At 39.3% G+C, this 25,582-nt stretch overlaps 1 protein-coding gene across 4 annotated transcripts in view; it reads right to left on the bottom strand.

Annotated features, from left to right (window-relative positions):
- Positions 1 to 1,956: 1,956 nt before the first annotated feature.
- The window catches only part of BCL7A (BAF chromatin remodeling complex subunit BCL7A), a 32,197-nt gene continuing 8,571 nt past the window's right edge, over positions 1,957 to 25,582 (bottom strand). Inside the window, exons 2-9 of one of the 4 annotated variants that reach the window (XM_073313376.1) lie at positions 23,581 to 23,745; positions 21,772 to 21,820; positions 19,882 to 19,963; positions 18,972 to 18,992; positions 14,128 to 14,224; positions 11,197 to 11,364; positions 8,057 to 8,178; positions 1,957 to 7,058 (exon numbers count right to left, since the gene is read on the bottom strand). In XM_073313376.1, the coding sequence (XP_073169477.1) occupies positions 6,987 to 7,058; positions 8,057 to 8,178; positions 11,197 to 11,364; positions 14,128 to 14,224; positions 18,972 to 18,992; positions 19,882 to 19,963; positions 21,772 to 21,782 (573 nt within the window). In that variant the 5' untranslated portion in view covers positions 21,783 to 21,820; positions 23,581 to 23,745 and the 3' untranslated portion in view covers positions 1,957 to 6,986. The remainder of the gene's footprint in view (positions 7,059 to 8,056; positions 8,179 to 11,196; positions 11,365 to 14,127; positions 14,225 to 18,971; positions 18,993 to 19,881; positions 19,964 to 21,771; positions 21,821 to 23,580; positions 23,746 to 25,582) is intronic. The other 3 variants (XM_073313375.1, XM_073313373.1, XM_073313374.1) reach the window with 3 other exon arrangements.

Raw genomic sequence — 25,582 nt, 5'->3', positions numbered from 1 at the left:
GAGACCTCAGGAGGTCATCTAGTCCAGTGGTTTTCAAACTTTTTTTCTGGAGACCCAGTTGAAGAAAATTGTTGATACCCGTGACCCAATGGAGCTGGGGATGAGGGGTTTGGGTGTGGGAGGGGCTCTGGGATGGGGCAGAGGGTTGGGGTGTGGAGGTGAAGGCTGTGGGGTGGGGCCGGGAATCAGGGGCTCTGGGCTGGGGCAGGGGGTTGGGGTGTGGGAGAGGGGTTCAGGGCTCTGGGCTGGGGCCCAGGATGAGGGGTTTGGGGTATAGGAAGGGGCTCCTGGTTTGGGGGGGCTCAGGGCTGGGGCAGGGGATGGGGCATGGGCTTGAGCTTACCTCCGGTGGCTCCTGGTCAGCGTCACAGCTGGGTGCAGTGGCAGGCTTCCTGCCTCTCCTGGCACTGCAGACCATGCTGCACCCTGGAAGCGGCCAGCAGCAGGTCCAGCTCCTAGGCGGAGGCACGCAAGCAGCTCTACGGGGTTCTCGCCCACAAGCACCCCTCCCTCAGCACCCATTGACCAGGAACCGGCCGATGGGAGTGCAGAGCCGGTGCTCGGGGCAGGGGCAGTGCATGGAGCCCCCCTGCCTAGAAGCCAGACTTGCTGCTGGCTGCTTCCAGGGCGCAGCGCAGTGTCAGAACAGATAGGCACTAGCCTGCCTTAGCTGGGAAGCACTGCCAACGGCACTTTTAACTTCCCAGTCGGCAGTGCGGACCAGAGCTGCTAGAGTCCCTGGGTGCTGAGCAAGGCAATCCAGTGCCTTACATGCCGCGACCCAGTACTGGGTTGCGACCCAAACTTTGAAAAACACTGATCTAGTCCAACCCCCTGCTCAAAGCAGGACCGACCCTAGAAAGCACAAGCAAAGTCAGTACAAACTAAAATTTCATAGACAATTACTCTACTGCTCTACATACTATATACTGAAATGTAAGTACAATATTTATATTCCAATCATTTTCTTTTATTATAAGCTAAAAATGAGAAAGTAAGCAATTTTTCAGTAGTAGTGACACTTTTGTATTTTTAAGTCTGATTTTTGTAAACAAGTGGTTAAGTGAGGTGAAACGGGGGGGCATGCAAGATAAATCAGACTCCTGAAAGGGTACATCTGGAAAGATTGAGAACCACTGCTCTAGCCAATCCTGTTTATAATGAAGACGGCATCATCCTTGATGTAGGGCTCTGGCTGCGTGTGACTGCCTTCCTGCTATAGCCCATTGCAAACGGAACAGAATTGCTCTCTACTCCTCCTAGTGGACACCAATTAAAAAACCAAAGTAAGTTTAAACTGTGCCTTTTCTTTGGAGTCTGGACAGGAGTCTGGGGAATTCCTATTATTTTTATATTTTATAGAACAGTTTATAGTGAGGGGGAAAAGCTAGACAAAAAAAAAATCACAGATCAAAGTCCCTGGCCCAAAGTGTATAGGGAACTGGGGATGATGAGTACCTCACATAATGTGACTAGACTCCGGCTCTTAAGGTGAAAACTGTCACAGAATGTCTAAAACTGGCACCCACTAAATTTCTTGCTAGACTTTCCTGGGAGAAGTGGCGGAAACCTCAGTGACTAGGACAGTTAAAAGTGGACTGCACAAAACACAAGAAAAATCTGCAAGAGGACAAGAAACAATCCAGCACTGGTCATGCGGTGGTAGTCTACCTGAGACAATAGGTCTTTTCTAGGATTCTGCTGCCAATTATTTCTGCACCCATGTTAAAAACACAAAATATAAGCAATCAAAGGGGGGAGGGGAGAGGGGAGGACCACTAGCCCCACACCACCAGTTAGCTGTCCAAATGTAATCTTGTCTGGACATTGTCAAACAAAAAATTACTTGGGTTATTTCTTTTTACATATTTTTACCTGGACAGTTAATACCTTTCTCTATTAAAAGGTAACATTTTAACAGTCCAGGTTGAATAAAATAAACAAGTATAAATGGTGAAGAGCAAATGGGACTTTAATCTAGACTGGTCAGTTTTACTTTGATTCTCATGTTCACACCTGTATTTACATATATCCAGTCAACCATATAATATATACAGAATTAGGGCATAGTCCTACTAACACTCACTCATGTAGGTCACCCACTACAATTTCCCACCCCACTTTATGCACTTTGTCTTAACTTCCCCCTCCCAGTTTTAGTCTCTGCAGGCTGCGCTATATCTGGCAGCACAGCTGTGTCAGTGAGGGGGTGTGGAGGTGGTACAATTTGCAACCAACACAACTGTGTCAACAAAAGTCCATACTGTAAACATTCTGGCAAAACGGCATCTCACATTTCACTTCATGCATCCTTTCACTCCATCCTTTATGCTTGGAATAGTTTCCTTTCTTGTACAACAAGCAAATTCTCTTTGTGCAAATCCCCCTTTTACACACACCTTCTGTGAAGCCTGATAATGCACTAAAAATGTGAGCATTGTATTAAAATAAACCCCCTCAATCAGCACAACTCAGAATGAATTGCTGTCAGGCAGTTCAATGTGCAAATATGCTTGATCTATATGTCTAATTTAGAATGTAAGATCTTTGGGGCAGGGATAAAGTGACCATGTTTTCAAAATAAAAAAAATGGCATTTTTACAGCAACTTTTTAGGGTAATGAAATATACTTTTTAAAGTGTTCTTTTGTATGTGCTGACTTTACTATTGCCAGTTCCTGGCTCAGTGACACAGGTATATTTCTGAGTACAGGACTTTTTCCAGTAAGTTTCTGAATAAATTTATCATAAAACAATGAAAAATTGTCATTAGCATTCACTTCAAGAAAAAGCATAATTTTGATAGCACTCAACTTTTCCATTCACTCCAAAAACACGTTCTACTAGACTGAGTGTTCCCAGTAAACACAGACCAAATTATACTTCATACAGCAATACATCTTGAACATTTTGTGGTTCTAACAAAAAAAAATTAATGAAATGAAAATTGGAACATTTCAAGTGTCCTGAAAAACTGCGAAATATGGACACGTAGGGTAGAGGCCACATCTCTCATTGTGTCTGTACACTGGAGAGCACACTGATGGTGAGCAAGAAATCATACAGTGGAATTTTACTCATCTGCAGTCACTTTACAGAAGTTGCACTAATAGTTTCCCCACTTCTCAGCAAAAATTCAACAAGACCTCACTACAATGAACTGTCTGCAAGTTTTTTTTAAATGTTTTTACAAAATATACTACAGCATATGACCCTGTGAAGTATCAAAGCAATACTCAAGCACTTGAAATAATCAGAGTACATTGCTGGATCCAGTAATCTTGCTCTTTTATTGGATTTGTTTACCCACTACTTTAATTCCATGAGACCATTCATTCATCCATGCAACTTAGCAAGGTCATACTGAAGCAGTATTACAACGCTGTAGTTCAGTGAGAAACAGGAAGATTGCAATATTTGTTTTATGTATTATGGAATTAGACACCACAGAATGCACAATTTTTTAAAAATCTATTTAAAAATTGAAACATTTATTTTAAATTAGAAACAAACTGAACTTCTTAAATTTAAATTTCTTAATCAAAATTATTCACGCAATGTTCATGTTGTGATTTTTTAATTTTATTTTTTAAATGAAACCATTGTACATTGTACAAACCATAGCTACTGATGGAATAAATAAGTGAAAAATTATACTGCTGTACAACACACACAAATCATAAGATGGAAAACGATTAGGTATTGGGGGGGGGAACAAAATTCTTTACATCTTCTAACAGATCCTTAGATATAAAGAACATTCCAAAACATGACAATGTTTATGTATGAAGATAGCCACCCAAAACCAATATTTTATACTGCCTTGTTGATTTGTTGTTTTGTAAGTGCCAGCACTTTTTGGAATGTTTAACAATTACTTTCCCAAGCATAAAAATTCCAAGGAATAGTTCTGCTATAAAATGTTTGGCTGAGTAAATCGCTTATTTGGAAGGCCTTCTCATGTGTTCCACAACCTAAGCTAAAATTTACTTTTTTGCTTCTAGTTTCTTTTGTTTTTGTAACTGAAGCTCCAACATTCAGCATGTAGCAAGGAAGCACTTCTTGATATTTGCACTAACTCTAAAACATTAGCTGTATGAGAACTTTCAGTTACCTCGAAGTAAATTACAACTCCCCTTCTGCTTCATGTCTCAATGCTTTCAATACACTCTTTTACAGTGAGTTCATAAAACAAATTTCTGGTAGAGATGGGTCCAAGCCAAAACATTGAATCTAGATGTGGTTCCAAACCTCAAGTAGATATGGATCCTATGTTTTGGTCTGATCACATCTGTACTTTCTGGCATTAAAATGTGTTTAATCACACCCACTGGCCCATTAATATTATCAGGCACTTCAAAGAAAGACTAATAACAGTCTTATACATTATTTTGGATTTCTTCATACCAGGTAATGTCAAGGTCTCTCCTCTTAGAGAATGACACTAACAGGTTTAAGGAACCCAAACCTATCTGCTTTTTCAATTGTCTGTTGTCACTAGAATCTGTGGTGAAAAGAAGATCTGAATGTATTTTGTATAAACTGTAAATAAAAAGTTACTATTTTAGAAATAAAGCCATTAGCAATAGCTGGTTTGTTTTCCAAGCCACAGTACAATGGACACAGTTCTGAGCAGAAGCCACAGGAGAAAAAGAAGGAATTTTATAGTTAAACCTGTTGGTGTCAGTAATGCCAATAAACATTTCTATCTAATGAAAAATTTGAGGTATTTTAGTACTATTTATATTTTTCTTCCTAAAGTACAGGAATCAGCTTTGAAATCAAAAAGCTTACCTACCCCTTCAAAAACTTGTAGAAAAATCAAAATTAAAAACATTTTGGGATGCATCTGAAGATGGTGATCAGTAAACATGACGACTTGTAAAAGGTGGCATCTGATTCATGTAGTTTTAGCATACAAAATTAAAATGCTAGTGAATGTGTTTTGAAAAGTCTGATTTTTTTTTAAATTTGCCCATTTTATATATCAAATAGAATTTTTCTCACAAAATATCAATTAAATCTGAGTGTATTTATACATACAAACTGATAGCCATTGACCAGTTATCAACATTTTTAAGCATACACACAATTCAAGAGAGAAATTACCATTCCAATATGTTTATTGTGCAAATATAACTTTTGGCTCCTCAGTTCCTTATGTTCAGAAAGTTAATGGACTTCATGATCTGACCAGAGAACCCAAAAACTTATTAGGGAGCACACTGGTTTCATGAATGATTTGCAACCAAATTTTATTTAGTTGAGATCCAAAAAAGTTTATTTCAACATAAAAGGAAAAATTCCCAAACTGAGCATAGCAAGTCACTTTGGAGTTTAATCCAACAGACAATTTACGGAAGGTCAGCATTGGCTCCTCACTCTTCTCCTACTCCCAATTGTTCTTCATAATTAAGGTGGTAATTGGAAATGCAATGTAGTAGTCAAAGCTCAAGCCATTTTCACCATTGGAGAATTCAGAAATAAGCAAGTTTACAAAGAGCTAATTATGAAAATGTGTGGACAGAAAGATTTATCATTTTAAAAAATATTTACAGTTCTTAGCTTACACATTCTGCACAATTTTTGGAGATGTGGGATCTGGTTTTAAATTACAAGCCCCATCTCCCTCTGAGAGTGAATGAAGATCAAGGTCCAATCCAGCAACATTTACACCTCATGTGAATATCCTTAGTCACACAAGTAGTTACCATGGACATGACTCGGTTTTGAAGGCGCTTGGCACCTCCCTAGAAGTATTAAGCCCATTGCAACATCAGGCCCTTAAAGGCCTGATCTAGGTAGATACTTCGCACCTCTAAATGCCATTGACTTGAAGGGAGTTACACATGCTCAGAGCCGCTCAAACAAGCTTAGCATAAGCACGCTTCAACATAATTGAAAAGAAAGGATAATTTCTACCAGTAATGTAGAGATTATGGAAATAAGACTTATTTACAAAGACTAGCTGAAAGTTTAAAAAAATCCCAAATACAGTATAGCCTGGAATATATCAGTAAACATCTTATTAAAGAACAGTACAATGAAATCCAGTTCAGTGAAAACCTGATATCAGAATAAATCATTTGCTGCATATCAATCCCTTTGATCCTATCTTTATAGTGGAACTTTTTTATAAAACAATTACTGTACCCAGTACAGAGATCTGGACCTATTACTTAATCTACTTTACTTCTATTAAATTTATTCAGATCTGGAATATAAATGGTAAATAAATCATATTAACTTCCGATGAAGTTAAGAATAGTTTAAAAGACCAGATTTACAGTTTGCGAATGCCGGGCATTCAATAAAAGGTCTCCACTGTAGCTGCAGAAAAATAAAATGACGCTTCTTTGTCTCCTTGGACTCCAAGTGTGAAAATGGCTTCCAGATCAATTTTATCTCTATTTGTTAAGTTTTAAGCATCAGGGATTTAAAATAAAAAAAAAAACCAGAAAAACTTACTACATGGCATTATACAAACATAGGCCACTTTGCAAAGGAGACAGCTGCAAAACAACTTTAAAAGTTAGCACTGTTTTCAGAACACAAGGCACAAAACAAAAGCAGACATCACACCAGAACAATGAACTTCACATGAAAGCTAATACCTGACCTGTACCATCCTTAAATATCTTACATTGTTAAATAGAGAAATGGAAAAAAAAAATAAAATAAAATAAAACCAGCAGCAACATAATTGTAATTTTGACTTTAGAAACAGTGCGTAGACCCCTCCTGAGTTGTTTACTCCAACCATTTCAGAGACAGTAACTTAAAAGTTCTCAATGTTTGTTTCACAGGAAAAAGTTTTCAGTGTCTGAGAAGTTAAACCTTTGCTAGGTTTTCTTGGATTTTTGCTTGGTAACTTGAAAAGTTAGGAGTTCTGTCCTCATCCAAGAGAAGATGCTTAAGTAAAGTTGTTCTATGATTAAGCCCACTGATGTACCTTACATAAAAACTGATCAGAAAAAAATCTATAGTCTAAATCTCTTCAACATTTTGTTGGGAAGCCTCTACTTTCATCTTTTTAGAAGGTGGCACTCCTTCAGAGTCCTTAACAGGAAAGAGAGAAAGAATTCATGTTATCATTGGACTGAATCTTAGGTGCTGTAGATATCAGATTAAAATAAAGAGTGAGTACTCTCATGTTACTTGGGGGACGCAAAATATCCTAGGATGTGAATGACATAACCAAATAAACACACCTCCTGAAATCATCTTTCTAAAACATCATGTTGCTTGGTCTTGTTGTTACCTAGTCACATAGGGCAAAATCCTGATTCCCGGCATGAAGCCACTGCATACATTCCAAAGCAACAGCAGTAATGTGATCAGACTGACTTACCTCAGCTCCATACTCAGCCACAACAAAAAACAAAGACCCAGAAGTTACTCCTTCTAGTAGCAGCAGCAGCAATTTCTCCAGGGCAGGGTGTGAGAGTTTGAGAGTGGGCACATGTGCACTCAGACGTGAAACCACCACCAAGTCTCAGAGAGGACCTGTAGTGCAGATTTAGGTGGGATAATTCCCAAGCCACAGCCCCTCTCCTAGCCATGGCTCTGCAGACATACACATACCTCAAGCCAGAATCTGACCCACTGAGTTTATTAGCATTACATTTTTGCCAGGTCTATTAGCTGTTCTGCTTTATAAAGACGATATATTTATTTCCAAATGGAAATTAAAGGGATACATTTTGGGCACAGCCTACTGGATTGTAAGTAAATAAAATCCTCCTTATTTGGACAGTAACATTTCCTTATATATCAAACTTGGGCTGGTGCAGATGAGCCTGAAAGTGAAACTGATCAGTCTTCTTACTGTTAAAGGCAAATGAAATTGAAACAGAAGGCCAAATGAATGGTGAAAGCAAATCAGATATTAAAAATTATTTAATAGTCCAAGGTGATCTTAGTAACACAGCTAAAGAAATAAATGTAAATGTGGTTGGTCTCCTGACAGTTTTTCTTTAACTTTTTTTTAAAGTTGATATTGAATTTGGAAAAGATGTGTAAAAGTAGCTTTTTTTAAAAAGCTTAATTAAAATTACCTGAGAGTTTTTAGATGCCTCTGTAGTTATATCATTTTCTCCAGAGGATTGAATTTCTGCTTTCTCTGAACTGTTCATGGAATTTTCCATTGAAGACTGTGAATTCTGTTCATCAGAAGTATCTGAAAGAGTAAAAACTTATTTTAAACATGAAGAATCAACTTTCAATACAAGCTTATACTCTCCAATGCTAATATACATACAATACCTTTCATTCAAATATAACCAGTTGTGATTGCATACACATGATGATATCTGAATTAGCAGTGGGGACTGAACCCATAATATTCAGCACCCAATATTACATTACCCAATTTAGCCACATGAGCTAAACTAAAGAATTCTTTTTACCTATGAGTTACCAAAAGGCAAGCCTTCTCCAGAAAATCTTTTACTGAATGTGGTCTGAAGAGTGATAATTCTCAAAGTGACTCAGTCAGATGCAAGATGTTTGTTTTTGTGGTTTTATGGGGGGTTTTCTCTAAATTGCCATAGAATTGTTTGTGTGGCTATAAAAAAAAACACTAAGTCTTCAGTACTTCCAGATTAAAAGCACTTCGGAGCAGCGGCTTTATTTCCTTTTGTATCTTCTACAGTACAATTTGCTGACACTGTTAAACTACAGTTTGGTATTGCCACCAGTTTGGTATGGCATAGTTTGGTATTGCCACCCTTACTTCAGCACTGCTGGTGGTGGGGCACTGCCTTCAGAGCTCGGCAGCTGGCCAGCAGCCGCAGCTCTCTGGCCACCCAGCTCTGAAGGCAGCATAGAAGGGTGGCAATACCATGACTCCCCTGCAACCCCTTTTAGGGTCAGGACCCCCATTTTGAGAAACGTTAGTCTCCCCCGTGAAATCTGTATAGTATAGGATAAAATTACATAAAAGATCAGATTTCACAGTCTGTGATGCGTTTTTCACGCCTATGAATTTGGTAGGATTACCTGTCCTCAGAGTCATTCAGACCTGCCAATAATTAGTGTACACATAGGAAAATGTTCTAAAATATTTGTTCATTATAAAAATGTTGATTTTAAAGAATTAGGGCCAATTTTTCCCCTAACCTTCCACAATGACTTCAGAATAGTCACATAAGATGTACAGTGGAACAGATTTGGGTCCTTAATTTGTTACCTGCTATTTAAATTCAGCTTGACAATGTCACAATCAGCTATTTGATCAAACAGCATCATTCTCCAATGGATGATGGGTTATTTGGATTTAGAATCCCTAAGTAAACACAGCATCCAACCAGCAAAAAGGCCAGATTAGTATGCATTTTGCCCTAGCTTTTCCCTCTCATTTCACAGTAACAGCCCTGGAACCAACCCAAGGAAAGATTTTCCTTGAACCTAAATTTAGTCATGGGAGATGTACATTATGTAATCGGCTGAATTCACCCATGAACAAGTTAAAGGCAAGTTTTCCATCTGGCAGGAAATCCACACAGTTCCCAGTGAGCAGTCAGTTGAGAACACTATTTTATAAAATTTGGCTTTCCTGTGTCTACTTTGGTAGTGATTTAACTGCCAAATTGCCCCGCATCTAAAAGTTACATTCTAGCCATTGAAGGTATTTAGCATGATGTACATCGTTCTAATATTACTTAGATCAGTTATCTCAATTTAAATTGGATATTGGATCTACTGAGTTAAGAACTGAATCAGTAGGAAGAGGTTTGTGAAGGACAATTTAAATGCTTTGTTATTGCAGGAATTTTGCAACCAGATTATTAGAATGCTGTTAAGAGTATATTTTATATATTATAATAGGGAGGAGACAATGGTACTTTCAAAACATCACAACATAAGATTTTGCATAAATACATGGCAAATGTTTCAGTTACTAAAATTTTACAAGGCACCAAAGAAATATAGCATTAACAATGTCAGATTTAAAACATTTTCACCAACATCATGTTTGGCTGTTTTTCAGCGCAGCAAATAAAATACATTATGTACTTTTTAGAAAACTGGGCAAACAAATTCAGAGTTAGCTTTAAAAGAAATGTAGCAAAGTGAATTAAAAAAAAATAAAGTTAAAATAAAAATGAACACATACAAGTTACAAAATACCAATATTTGTTATTTCCATTTTTGTTTAGAGCCCAATGATGCTAGGTGAAGCGCATCCTCAACTCCCACTGGCTGAGCACCTGGCAGGATCAAGGCTTTGATAAATGTCTAAATGGTGACATACAAAGGATTTTTTAAGATTGGGGTTTAAGCCTATTTTTTGCTTCTTGGTATGGATTAAGGTGGCCTAAAGGTTTATTTATTTTAAGGTTTCCCTCCTCCCCTGCTTGTTTTTTACCTTAAGAATATCTGGAATGTCAAGTCTGATCTTCCCTGCTTTCACTGGAGCATCAATGAGCAATATAAGGGAGTTTATTGTGAGTTCTCAAGAAAGCCCAAGGATGATGAATACAGAAGCAACTTCCTTCTTTAAAATGTCAATTTTCAGTTACTGACATTAGATAAGTTTTACATAATAAAAGTTTTAAAGAGTCAATAAAAATCTCTTCCCCTCTCAGCAGATCAACTTTCACCAGTTTAGCTCTTGTGATGGAACCATTTCACTAGTTCGCAATCAGTCCTCCAACCTAGGCAGGACCTGGATTTTTAAGGTATAAAACCAAGCAGAAAAATATTTTCCACTCTGTTCTGGAGATGTGAGGCATCTAGGTGCAGTAAAGGTTTCGGACCTGGGCCAGCTACCACTGAAGTCAGTGGAACTCTCATGGAAGAAATTAATTTTGTAATTTAGTTTAAACCTGTTCTTGCTCCCTGTGAAGTCAACAGGAGTTTTAAGTACACAAGTAAAATACTTACATACCAAGGACTTTGCTCTGACTGACACAGCAATGAAGTTTAGAAGACTTAAGCCAACTAGACATCATTATGGAGAAGTTAAATAATTAACAACATGTGGACTGTGGCAAATCATCACTTTTGATTTGTGAGCTGTATTTGTTGTTTTGGAAAAATGGATGGTTGTGTTTTGTATCACATGCCAGTCACACTGTTCCACTTTTATTATTTCAGCTTCTTTCTTATCAAGAATGTGGAACTTAAGTGTTAGTTTAAACTAGTGCTTCCTATTAGAAAAGCTCCAGGCACAAGATATATCTATATGCATTACCTTCTGAACCAGGTTGCTCCTTTGCATCTGCTTGAGTTTCATCAGACTTTACTTCAGTGCCATCTGCTTGTGTTGCTGAGTTCTGCTCAGGTGCTGGACTTGAGTTGCTACTGTTCTCCTGTTTTATTGGAGAAGCGTCAGCTATTGAACTCTGGTTGCTATTGTCATCTGGAAAAAAATTCTACCTTGATGAAAAGTGAATGAAATAGGATATTTTGGCTCTTCTTGAAGTTATATAATTTTATGCATCATAGCATAGCTAATATCGGATGTGATTCTACATGCCTTGCACACTCAAGAATCCCAGTGACTTCACTGGGAATATTGGGTGAGCTGAGGACTGTTCAGGTTCACAAATTAGTAGGACTCTTTACACTTAAGTCCCCTTCACTCAACTGACATTCTTTGATGCCCTGTGTTGTACACAGTGCTGCTTAACTATAGTGTATATTTCTTCAAATATGGTGACCGAGGGCTCTAAACAATAACAGCACAAAATTCTTGGATTTATATAATATAATCTCTTATCAGAAGCCAGAATTCTGTATTTTATCAGTTCATCCATCGAGAGCATCAGTACCCAACTCTTAACACTTACCCTGCAGACTTGTATGCTTCTTCATGCCCCTCCCTCTACTCAAAAGAACAGGTGGGCCTTCCAGAGTATCCTGAAGGTCTACAAACCTAGGCCACGTCGAGTCAAAGGGAGAAGCAAATTCTAATATCAAGAGCCCCTCAGCGGAAATGCCTTGTCTGCATCCAATTCCTGGGGAAACCAGGGGCTACCTGCTTGAGTGCCTCATCTAATATCATCTGCGGGGGTATCATCCAAGGAAAGAAACACTCCCAAACCACTTTATAGGTACAAACCAACAGCTGAACTGCAACCAGAAATTAACGGACAGCCAACCAGTACAGATCTTGGAGCACAGTTGTAACATAATCCCCTTAAATCAACCTGCTAATCAAGCACATAGTATCCTTCTGTAATAGGTAAAGTTTTCATGTGTATTTCCAAAGAGAACACTTATTTTTATTATTTGTATTGATGTGGGGCCTAAAGGTCCAAACTGAGATCAGGTCCCAACTCAGATAGTTACCACATAAAATCGGGGACAGTCCCCGTCTCAAAGAGCTTACAATCTAAATAGACAAAATGGACAAAAGGCAAGGAAAAAGTATTATCTCCATTTTGCAAATGGGGAAAGGAGAGACAAAGATTAAATGACTTGTCCAAGACAAAGTCACACTAGAAGTCTGTGTAGATGGGTGACAAAGCTGCAAACTGCTAAAGCTAAAATTCTGCATCTTCAAAAGGTCAAACCTTTCTACTCCAACTCAGATGGGGAAGCAGCTTTGGCCACTGCTGCTACCTAGACATCCATAAGTTAAGGAATTTCAACTTGGCTGAGCTGTACAGATGCCATTTTGATAGAAACCATGGTAACACTCAATTCACCTTGCTTTTCTTAATCTGTCAGCATTTGTTCTGGGAACTGAAAATTTTGTTTTCTGGTTTGGTTAATTTTATCAAGGAGAAGTCTTCCCAGTGGCAAATACTACAGGAGAGTAGTGTTTTTTTCTTGGAACTGAAAGAATAATTTTGCCCCAATTCTTAACTTGCACTGGTGTAAATCAGGAGTAACGCCATTAAAGTCAATAGGGTTAAATAAGTGTAAACCTGACACAAGCGAGAGGAGAAGCAGGCGATCTGAAAATAAAGCTTCTCCATTCTTCATAACATTAACCCAATCTGCTTATTTCATCATATCAATTATGTATGGCACAAAGGAACTTTCATTTTCCAGGAGGATTCTTAGCAAAAGTTCTCATGAATTTAAAATCTTGCTGAAGATTCAACTACTTGTCAAGAAAGTCTCCTGTGTTATTTTTGTTTGTCACAGCTCAAATTAGGAATTCTGTTTTAGATGTTATTGAACACAACATTCAAGCTGGCCAACAGCCCAGTCTCATAGCCACTTCCTTAATGCTTTGCATTTCTATAGTCTTCCATCCAAAACTCTCCAAAATGCCTTAAAATCCTAAATTAGGCATCACAACACTCCTCCCAACAATTTATTACAATACCCATACAGTACAGACAATCATATCTGAAGTTGCAGAAGAGATTCCATTGTAGCTCTCTGCTTTCATATTCTGATGACTTCCTGAAATATTTACTTTGGGGATGAAGTTGTGTGTTTCGTCTCTCCCCACAATTTTTTTTAAAGCAAAATTCTTTCAGCTCCTTTGGAGTCTGGGGGAGGGCAAATAGGTATGTATATAAATGACCATGTTTCTTCCCTTCATAGGTTATTAAAAATTACTAATATTGCACACTATCTATTAAAACATACTTCAATGGACAGTCTCTGCTTTGCTGAATTTGAAAAAGTGGTTTCAAGATAAATTTTCTCATATTTTAAATGCGAAACGGTATTTTATTAGGCAGTTACCTGTGCACCTTAAGGACAGACACACTGTGAAGACATATGCAGCTTGTCTGAGTTAGCAAATACATACACAAGAACTCATTAGCTTTCCACTGCCAAAGCAAGCAGTGTCTGTAAGCTGCACAAGGTTACTACGTCACTTAGATAAGCGAAACAGCACCTTGGATACTGGGCTTATTTTTGTTTTGTCCTTTTCACGTTTTATTTCAGTGTCTTAGCTCCCCTCACAGAAGACAAAGGGATTTTCTTTTACATGCAGCCTGAGTGAAAACTGCATTTACCACCATCAACGTTAATGACTTATACCACACACTGATCTAGCGTCAGGCATTTCTAATTTTTTTTATTCTCACTTGGCCAATTCTGCCATCATTGTATGCATCAGCGACTCCTGTTGATTCCAAGAGGAATCTTGTCCATTGGTTACTTCCTTTATAACAGTGCCTGGAGTAGCTTGGGCTGGTCACGTCCCACTCACCATGCATGTCCATCATCCCTGGAGAAGAGCTATTCTCTGGAGTGGTCACTTCAGAGCCACATTTTTCATCTTTGCCTTTTTTCTTATTTTTGTTTTTCTGAAAAACAAAAACACCCCCCAAAAATTAAAGTCTCTGAATTGTTAGCCAGGAAAACAACATCCATGTGTTAGTGTAAAACTCTCTCTTTCAGCTCAGTGCATTAGTCCTGTAAGCATATCATGCTTATAACTTGCATGTGGGAAATAAGGCCAAGTCAAGAATTACCAAGAACACTGATGAGGCAGTCATCATAAGAATCTCTGAGAAACATTTATACAGTTTATTCTTTATGACCACTGAAACACCACAAAAAAGCAACTATTACCAGAAGTTCTGCTAATGTTTAGTGTTTATAAACATTATTATTATTATTATTATTTGTATACTGTAGTGCCTAGGAGCCCTAGTCACAGATCAGGACACCTTTGCTTTTCATCTTCAAAACCACTGCACAACATAACATCACCCTCGTGAGGTAGCTCATTATTATCCCCCCATTTTGCAGCTGGAGAAATTGAGGCAGAATGTGCCAGTGACTTATCCAAGGTAAAATGAAGGAGCTGCATAAGAATCAAGATTAGAACTGGGGAGTTGCTGGTTGCCAGCTCTGTGGGCAGACCAAAATACCACACCTCTCTCTTTGTAACAGAAATTTTACCATAGCTTACTGCAGTGCTATAACCCATAGCACAGGCCCTAGCAGTTTTGCACCTTTCCCTAGTGCAGTCATACTACTTTGTAGCCGAAAGCCCACCTGTACATTATGCTTGGGGGCAGCTCTCTTTAGAGAGAGGAGTAGAAATTTACTAAAGAGAAGTATTTGAACACATACTTTGTTCACCAGAGCTCTGCTGGCCTTCAGAACACAATGAAAAACTCATTTTATTTTCAGCCAAGCTGTTTTGCCTAGGGCTAAGACTGTGGAGGACTCCTCCCCCACAGCTAGTATATCCAGAGCCTTGAAGGTATATAATATACCAACAGGCCACTCCAATAGGTGTATAATTTAATTTATTATGCACCGTTAAGGTGTTTTTTGGGTGCATTAAAATAAAGTATTTTTATTCCTGTTTTTCCCAATTCCCAAGAGCTACAAAGGCAACTGGAAAAGGAAAGACAAGATCAAGAGAATTCCTGCCAAAACCGAGAAGGCAAAAGCAGAGGCAACGTCATTAGAGTAAGGGCTGGGATTTGGGAATTCTTTACATGATTTCTGACTCTGCCACTCTGGAGCCTTGAGTAAATCAATTCCCTGCTTTGTAACTTAGTATCCTATTCTGGAAAATAGGGATAACAGTGATCTACCTCACAGTAAAGTGATGAACATTTCTGGTAAAGCACCTTGAGATCTCTAGATGAAAGACTCGCAGGCTGCAAGTGCCAAGTATTTTAAAGAGTATGACGCGGTTCTGGAGAGAGAATGGAGTAGGGGTAATTATTTCCTGGAAGGGCTGTATTATGAAGCAACAGCCTGCTCCAGGTTATCATCTAGTCACCTAGGACACAGCATCTTCACTTTTTGCATGGATTTTTGAAGGTGTGCATGATGGTAATGGTGGGGGACTGAGAATTTTCACATGGAAAGGATGGCTGTTTGCCGGCCTGCCTGCCTCCCTCCCAGGCTGCTGAGACTTCTCCCTTCTCCATATACAATGTAGTTTCTGCATTAAATCTAAAAAGTGGAGCAGGAGGGATTATGAGAGAAAGAGAAATCCCAACAGCAGCAAGACAGTCCTGCATACACACACCCCTGCCCCATGTCCTGTGTAATAGCAGGAGCTGCAAGGTTAAAGCAACAAAAGAGATGTTTGCATCCATCATGTGGAAAATCCGTGTCTAGAAAGGGATGCAGCATTTTCAATTAGGAGATGATGTAACTGGTCTCCTAGGAGAAAGTGCCAGCTGCGCTGCTCTTGGAAAACCCAGTTCCTGCTGAGAGGAGAATGAAAAGCCAGACTCCAGGAAGGGAGAAGCTCAGTAATCAACCCATTATGGTCAGGCAACACTCTCCAATGAGGGACAGAAACAAGAAGACAATCAAGTATGGTCTGAGGCTGCAAAAGAATTTCAACAAGACAGACGCTGGGGCACTTTTCTCTATCCTTGGAACAAGGTGTTTTTTTCCCTATTAAAATATACATCATAAATACAAACACTTACATATACATATTTCAGAAAGTTACTGACAAATCTAACAGCTCTGGATCAAGGAAGCCACACTTTCCAGAAGTACTGTGTTGTTTCTTTTCAGAGGGAACAAAAGGGTAGCAGCTGAGTGAACAGCTCCTAAACCATCCCACCAAAACAGCTCAGGTGACCCTAGGAGCACCTTGTGCATTGATGGGGGAGAGACACTAACCATACCCCCTAAAATGGCATACAACTTCCTTTGGGGCCATGGAGCATTGCAGGGCACATTAGTAAGACCCCCATCCTACCATTCTAATGAGCACTAGGAGGGTATCTTAATCTGCTTCAGTGCATGTAGGCCAAGGGCAGGTGGAGAATAATTCTTGTGCCCAAGTAAAAAGACCAGATTTTGCCCTCCCTCCTTTAGGTTCTCTAATAATGTATAGCTCTTTTCTGTTCAGGGATTTCATGTGCCACAAGGCAGAAACCCTCTAATCTTAAACAAGGCTGCAACAGCATGTGAATGTTAGAATGACCTAGTTTCAAAGGGCCTCTGTCAATTAGTTTTAGACTCAAAATCAAGGGTTATTTGCCCAATATGCCAAATTATGGTCCAAATACTATGACTGGTTACATGTGAAAGGACTCAGACAAACATTGAGCCTCACTGACTGTAATGAGGATCCACCTATGCGGAGCTGATATGCTCATGCAGAATATGTCTATGAACTCAGTTCTAATGTACTATGAAGGACATTTAAAAAAAAAAAAGTCAGAAGTATTCTGCTGGATACAGGCTTAGATGCAGGAAAGTTTGCCTGGAAAAACCCTAGAAATTGTAACCCCCCCGGCTCAAATATATTTAACAAAGCACACATTGTAACAGCAATCATTTTCTCTTTGTATAACAAGTAATCCAATTAGTGCCAACACTTATCAATGAGATAAAAAGTTTCTATACAGAACACTTCTGTGAAAAAATAGGCATCCTAACTGACGAGAGTTTATTTCACACACAAGCTCTTCAGCTCTGAAGAAACTTTTAAATACAAGAGACTCTCTGGAAATCTTTGCAGCATGTCAGCTAGTGAAGTCTTTAGGGCAACTTTTTGTATTGTGATTACATTTACATAGATGTTCAAGTCAGGCATGTTAATTTAAATATCTCAACCATTCAACAGCTGATGGAAGGTGTTGTGCAAGTCCATGAGGGAACCACGTAGCCCCAGCAATGGATGCAGCCTCCAGGTATATCATCTACATCTTCTAACTGGCCATAGTAGCAAAGGGGAAAGTCACAAAGGCCCCCACTTATAGACATTTGCAGCACACTTGATCCGTCTACATCTGAGGCAATTAAGCTTTGCCACAGATGGCTTGGAAGGTCAAAATCAGGGGCTGGACTGTTGAATAGGCATTGGCTATGCTTGCAGTTCTTCTTGCCATCTAGTGGTGATAGAGGTTCTTTAAAGCAGTGGCTCTCAACCCGCAGCCCAATTATCACACAACTGAGGCCCAGCTGTGTGCTAAAGGCCACAGAGCCACAGGGTCCAGGATCACGGCTGCCTGGCCACCCAGCACGGCAGGGGCTGGCCTCACGTTGCGAGGGTCTGGAGCTGCCGGTCAGCCCCGCAGAGGGTCCAGAATCCAGGGGCTGCCACGCGGGGTCCGGGGGCTGCCGTCCAGGGTCGGGGCTGCCAGTTGTCATGTGGGGTGAGGGTCTGGGTTGCCGCCAGGCTGCCCTACAATCCAGCCCTGTGCAACTGGGTCCAAGGTCGGGGCTGCCCGGCCCTGTACAGCAAGATCCAGGGTCCCTGCTGCCCAGCTGCTACCCAGCCCCCATCCAGGGCTCCACTCCTGGCCCCACTCTGTGGAGGGGTCTCTGGGTGGGAGCGATGGGCATAGTGGTCTGGGGGTGGCAGGCTGTGGTTCTCAACCTGCAGCCCACAACGATAAATAGGTTGAGAACCACTGCTTTAAAGGAGCTGTCTAAACAGGGTGCCTTGAACTGAAAACAGCAGATTGGTGGATTAGAGATTTCCTTAAACGGGGTAGATATGGCATGTCTTGCACCTTAAGGAGCAGATTCTGCAAGGCGACTGAAGTCACGTAAAGAAACAGGTTCAGTTTAACATAACCTCAATCAGAAGACAGAAATTGGGTTTTGAGTAGTGTAAATCCAGGCTTCAGTCTTTTTTGAGAGCCACTATTTTGGACATTTTACTAGACCAATGGTTTTCAACCTTTTTTCATTTGCAGACCCCTACAAAACTTCAAATGGAGGTGCGGACCCTTCTGAAAATCTTATACAGTGTGCAGACTCTTGGGGATCCACAGAACACAAGTTGAAAATTACTATGCTAGATAACAACCACCTTTCGCTGACCCCTTAGACGTAGTCTGTGGTCCCCCAGGGGTCTCTGCAGACCACAGGTTGAAAACCAAGATACTAAACTATTAGTTCCATCAAACTGCAACTTATTTCACACCTCTGTTATAGATTTAAAACAGTGGCAACATGGTCCAGTGGATAGGTTACCAGACTGGGATTCAGAAGATCCAAGTTATATTTCCCTGCTCTGTCACTGACTTACTGCAAGACCTTGGGTAAATTACGATTTCTCTCGGCACAAATTTATCCACCTGTAAAATGGGAGTAATAATGCATACTTACCTTTGTAAAGAACTTTGAGATCTACGGATGAAAAGATAAGTGCTATTAATTTTTATTTTCATTATATATGCTGTTTTATGCCATGTGTCTATCATAGCAAAAAAACAGTGAATTCACAATGCACTGCACAGTAAGAACATCAATATGCTGCAAGTGCAATGCTTATTTATCAGGAGAAAATAGCCATTACAATAGCAGAGAACATGCTATACTGCTTGGCTTGAGCATCTTAATCAATACAATAATACCTCACATTTCCATAGCACTTATATACCAAAGAATTCTAAAACACTTTATAAACTACACACGCACACAGAGGAATCTCTTTATAAGACACTGAAAAAAAGGTGTCTCTATTGTGAGATGTGGCAACCGTAACGATGCACAGCAAGAATACAGTATACATACTGTGCACAGTTAGCTGCACAAGTTACTTTCCTCTGATGATTGTATGGGTCTTTCAAAAAGAAAAAGGTGAGATTTTTTTTTTTTTATTAAATTGGAAAATGGGAATGCAGAATCTATAACTAACTATTTTAAAAAACTAACGTGCTTTCAAATCTCTTTAAAAGTCATGTATTAGAGTGAGACTTGGGGGGGGGAAGTGCTACCTTACTGAATCACCAACATTACCTTCTGCAGCAACCTCAGTTTCCCTTGGAAATCTTCTCTTTAAGTACTAAGGCCCAACCCAATATTAACTTTGAGATCTGAGGACAGACAGTATGTCCCCTTACGACCTCAACTAAATACTGGTCTGCAGTTCCAAAACTTCCGATGAAGTGAGCTGTAGCTCACGAAAGCTTATGCTCAAATAAACTGGTTAGTCTCTAAGGTGCCACTAGTACTCCTTTTCTTTTTGCAAAAATTTCTAAAGATATCTATCTGTAGGATGTCCAGAAATACTTACATCATCAACTTTGGGCTCTGTTACTGGTACCCATTTGTAAATTCTGAGGGATGTGTCGCCAACTGTCACCCATTTCTTCTCCCTATAAAATTACAATGCAGGAGACGTTAATGTTAAAACCTTCATATTCACAAAATGACCTACTAAGTTGTCAAGGATTTAAATGGGCTATCATACAGTTAAGATGATCTCTATTATACCATCTTTAGTACTGTAGGTATGTATATACCATTACCTGCATTTAAAAAACAACCAATTACAGCCTGCAAAAAACTTCACAATTCTAAGAGCAGTTACTGGCTTGGCTGAGTGACTGCAATAGCAGTAACGAGACCTGGGTTAGAGATATACTGTAGTTAAGCAGAATTCTAGCCAACCAAAAACACAATGACAATAGTTTCAATTTTATGTAACTTTGTATACAGCAGAAGTTTTCAGACACATGGTACTTTGGTTGCTGTATAGTTAAATTTAGTGTTATTGGAAATCTAAATGCTGTCTGACCATTTACATTTTATTTTTGGAGAGAAACTTTCTGGTAGCAATTTTACTGTTCACTCAACACCCATGTCAAATAGCTTTGAAATTAAGCCTGGCCTACTGGTAGCAATATGTGCCGCCATGCAGAAGGCTTGAATCTGATTCTTGGACCCTGGCTCCCTGGACCAGCTGGGGTTTGGAATACTGTGGAAGAGGGAGAGCATAGCCTAAAGCACTCTATGAAGACCCCTGCCAGCCAGCCAGCCAACCATGAAGTGACACTGATGAGCTGCACAGGGAATCTGTCCGGAGGGTGCCACTGCAACGTGGGGCTATGAAGACACACAGAGTGGGGAGATGACAAGGATGCCGAGAACGACTGAGAGATTATCATTACACAAGAAGATTAAAAGAAGGTCCACAATCCCAGAAAAATTTCATCTAGTCTCTGGTAATCAGTTTTCAGGTCACAGATCATCACTGCTGGTTCGCGGATTCAAAATAAAATTCTGCAAACAGATCGATTAAAAACCTAGCAAAAACACACTAATGTCATTGATTATTGAGAAACAACTAAAATTAATTTGGCATGATTTCAAAACATTTATGGCTTTTGGGTATGGGTTTGGGTTTTTTTGGGGGGGTTTTTGCTTTAAAAAAACCCACAACACTACAGCTGGATTCCAAATCTATTATTTAATACATTGTAAAACACACGTTCTTGGCAGAATGGGAAAAAACTTTGTCACTCCTGTGCATTTGCGATAACATCTCCTCTGAGGTTTTTAAGAAAGACTTGCAGAATCAGCAGCAGTCACACTCTAGAAGTGCCACCGCTACCCTCCCATCTTTTCCCTTTTTGGCAACTGACAATGTCAACCTCGTTCTTCATCTGCCTGAAGGGATACTCTTTCCTGCTTAGAAAAGGAACTATTTATAGCACTTTGGTAACAAATGATGGCTTTGTCTACACTGATATTTGTTTGAAATTTGTATTTAAAAACAGGATTTAAACTCTGATTCAGATTAAATGGTTTCCCGCTTCAGTTCTTAGATCACAGTTTTTTAAATGTGGCTTAGCACCACCCATTCATTCACACCAACTGGCCAAAGCATGTCAGAAACCAATTTAACTGGAACCCAGTTTGAATTCTGTTCCTAAACATAATCAAAATGGCAATGAAGACACAAGCATGCAAATGCTAAGGAGAACAAACCTGTAAAGAGATTCTCATGATACAGGGTTTGTTTGTTTTAAGGATACAAGACAATCTAAACTCATCTCTAGTTAAAAAAGTCTTTGAAGTTATGGAAACAAGAATGGATTTTAGTCTCAAGGTTTTTTAGTCTTCTCCTATATCAAAATATTACTTAGAGATGCTGCACTGGAAAACCAAAAGTTCAAGGTACCTGGTTAGCATCTCAATGCAGCCTCAAAGCAGCATCTTCACTGGACAGACTGTAGAACACAGGAGGAAACCTATATTAGTAACTTTTTCCTTCTAGTATAAAAATTAGCCCCGACATTTCAATTCTATTAAGCTTCCTAAGCAGTATTTTTAACCTTTGATAACCTCCAACCAAAAGTATTTTTTCTGATTTAAATTAACAGTAATGAACAGAAACACAACACAAATAATAATTTTTGATGGAAGAACACTAAAGCCCCAATTCTGCAAACACTTATGCATAAGAGCAATAACACTGAACTTAATGGGACTACTCACTCATGTACTTCACTTTACAAATGTGATTGCAATACTGGAGCTTTCTAGAGCACGAGTACTAATAAGAATGGAGAAGACAAGCTTCTTTAACAAACTCTTAGTTAACCTGCCAATGTAAACTTTGTAAAGTTTGTAACAAGTCAAAAAATTTAACTGGTTTCGAAGACTAACAGATACCTTTTAAAATCTAGAGAATGGGCAGGAGAGTTCAGCTTCATAATTTATAAGTACAAATGAATGCTTAAACTACAAGTACTTCCTACAATGTTTTTATCCACAATATTAATCATATTCCCATTTCAAAAACTTCAAATTGTATTCTGATGTCCTCAATGTTATTTACTGTGAAAAGAAAATCACTCTGATCTGCTAATTAAAGCATTTCTTTTAATTAGATTGAATTAACATAAGATACTCATTTGTGTTTCCAACAGCACCCACAGTGTGCTAGATGCTGTATGAATTATGAACTGTAGCATGGTCTAGTAGTTGACTGAGCATGGGACTAGAAGCAAGGAACTCCTGAATTGTATCTGCTCTGCTTTGACACCTTGGGCAAGTCAATTCTCTCTGTCTCAGTTTCCCCATATTCATCTTGAAAGTTATTTTGTTTAAAAAAACAAAAACTCACACACACACACTAACTTCCAATTGCCCCCAACCATCCTTGCCAATTTTTGTGGCTTTACAATCAAATAGTGGAAGGGCATCACATTTTGGTCTAAATTATTTTGTTTAGGTTGATAGTGATCCTTAAAGGTTTGCACAATATTTTGAAGACAGCAACAGATATGTACATATTTAGAATTTAAAATAAATACTAGTATTTAATGTTTATGTCTCAGGCTATGTCTACACTACCACTTATGTCAGCAAAACTTATGTTGCTCAGGGGTGTGAATATTCTATGCCCCGGAGTGATGTAAGTTGCTCCGGCATAAGCGGTAGTGTGCACAGCGCTACACTGGCAGGAGAGCTTCTCCCACCGACATAGCTACCACCACTCATTGGGGGGGTGGTTTAATGATGCCGACGGGAGCTCTCTCCGGTCGGCACAGAGTGGCTACATGAGAGATCTTACAGCAGTGCAGCTGCATCGGAACAGCTGTGCCGCTGTAAGCTCTCTAGCGTAGACACAGTCACATCAGTACCCTAGAACTTAAGTTACATAATCACTCAAGGTCTAGTTTTAAACAGCCAAGACTTTCTATGCAAAAATTATATACATAAACCCCAAAGCCCTCAAAGAAAACCCTGCGTCAAATTGCATATATAAATGCAACGCTCTAGTGGATGAAACAGAATACCATGTATTACATTGATACATGAAATGTCAAGAGGGCTTTTGTATTAGCATTGAACATCAGAAACAAAAATGTTTAACAGAACAAGAACTGAAAGCCTTTCCTGCAGATACAGCATTGCCATTTAAGCAAAGTGGCTTTAGATAGACCAGACTAGAAGAAATCCACCACTTGTTACAGTTTCTTACCATGTCTGCTATTTATTAAAACAATGTGTGTTTAAACAAGGATAGCTCCCGCATACCCCATCTTCTCTTGATGGTCACGAAATGATGTCATAATGCTGAATTTATCACATCACACTCACTTGCATTGCAACAGAGTTTGGTGAAAATCACAGAATTATGACTTCCCTGTGGGATCAAGCAGAAGGAGAAAGGGGGGAATGGGAAAGAAAATGCCATTATTAGACACACAAAGTGCTCTCAAATGCACAAAATAAAACTGAAATAAATGAAAATATTTTTTCAACGTTAGGCTCTCTCTTTAGAGTTGGGGGTGTGACTTTGTAGATGTCTGTATAGTGACTAGCAGAAAGGTCTCTCGACCCAATTGTAATACAAAGAAATAATAATCACAAGACTAGCATCAGTGTGATTGGAAAAAAATACTGACCAAAGACATGTCCTTTGGTTCAAAATGTTCTTCATCCAACTGTGTTTCAGTACAAAAGCCCCCATTAACTTACATACCTAAGGATCCATTTTTATGCAGAGTCTACTAGTTCCCCAAGTTGCAGAGATGGCTCTTGTTGACTGCACTAATCTGAAGGGTATGTTTATAATGGGCCAAACTCTTCCCTCATATAAACACTTGCAACTCCCATTGAAGTCAGTGGGACATGCATATCAGAGGGTAGAATCTGACTCAAAATGGAACATGTAATGAGCCACAAAACACAACCTACTTCAGCCACATGAAAGGGGCACTATGAACCATTACAAAATCTCAAAGAGATGACTTGATTACACTAGAGAAAGTGCTAACACCCTTTCAACTACACCAGTTCTAGAAATGTTGGAAGCACTAGCTTGGATCTAATACTTGCCAGCCTTTTAACCAGCAAGCTCTCTGAAGGGTTAGATGATACAGTGTCAAATGCTGGCAACAGCTGCATAGCTATGGTAGGGCTCCCAACCTTCCCAATGTTGGTGGAGCTGAAATAATGTTAGCAATGGTGGGAAAATGTTGGCAAGATGTTAACCCATTGGTCCACTGATTCTCCAGAGGACTTGAATTAGTCTCAGTTGCCTCTGACTTGGTCAAAACTAGAGTCAGCTTTGTGCTAACATTTTAAATTTGATCTGTGTGGATGAGCACCTATTTACTCTGCCTCAACCCTGAATTTTCAGTTTCAGGTTGAAACAAACCCCAACATTCAACACAAAACTCAGTCAAAATAGCTGAGATTCACCAGGCTTTGCAGTCAATATACAGATTATATACAATTTTGATACAAAAGCACAAATTGGCCCAAGTTCTACAAACTGAACCAGGTTTCCTTTAAAGTGCTATGACCCTTGGAGAGCCAGAATATAGCTTAAAGTTTGTAACAATACCTGAAATAAGTGAATTTCACATGGTTAGGGTTTCATTTCACACTGCTTTAGCAAAAGGTTTCCTATTGGTGCCACATGAAGAAACCACAGATCTCAATCATTTTCAGGGAGGGAATGGAAAGGGCAAAAGCCAATGTTTTGAAATTCTTATAAAGTATAGGGAAATCTACTTCAAGGAAGAAGTACCAGCAACAAAACCTGTAACTGATCTTTTCAACCTCAGAAAGTTGAACAGCACATGTATTTTGTACAGTACAAGGAGAGACAATGAACAGAGATGCTCCTGTGGCAATGCCTACAAGTGCCAATCTATAGCTAGAGCATATTATGGTTCTTCACCAGACCTGGGAGAGCACCATGATCTCTCAAACTCCTCATCAACAAATGAGTTACTTTGCTTCTTAGCTCTCACACACATTGGTAACATTTCCTGGTCTGTGTCCCATTTAAAGACTCTGTTGTGGGGCCAGACTTTTCCATAATAAATACTGAGCACTTCTATAATAATACAACCGTTCATCTGTAGCTCTCAAAGCACTTTACAAAGCAGGTCAATATTAACATCCTCATTTTACACATAGGGAAATGGAGGCACAGATAGCAGCCTGTTACTGTTGTTATGATTTTCATC

The sequence above is a fragment of the Lepidochelys kempii genome, chromosome 15 (genome assembly GCF_965140285.1).
Source record: "Lepidochelys kempii isolate rLepKem1 chromosome 15, rLepKem1.hap1, whole genome shotgun sequence".
In the NCBI taxonomy this organism is placed as follows: domain Eukaryota; kingdom Metazoa; phylum Chordata; order Testudines; family Cheloniidae; genus Lepidochelys; species Lepidochelys kempii.
Note: the sequence above shows the minus strand (reverse complement) of the source record. Positions and strands in the feature narration are given on the sequence as shown.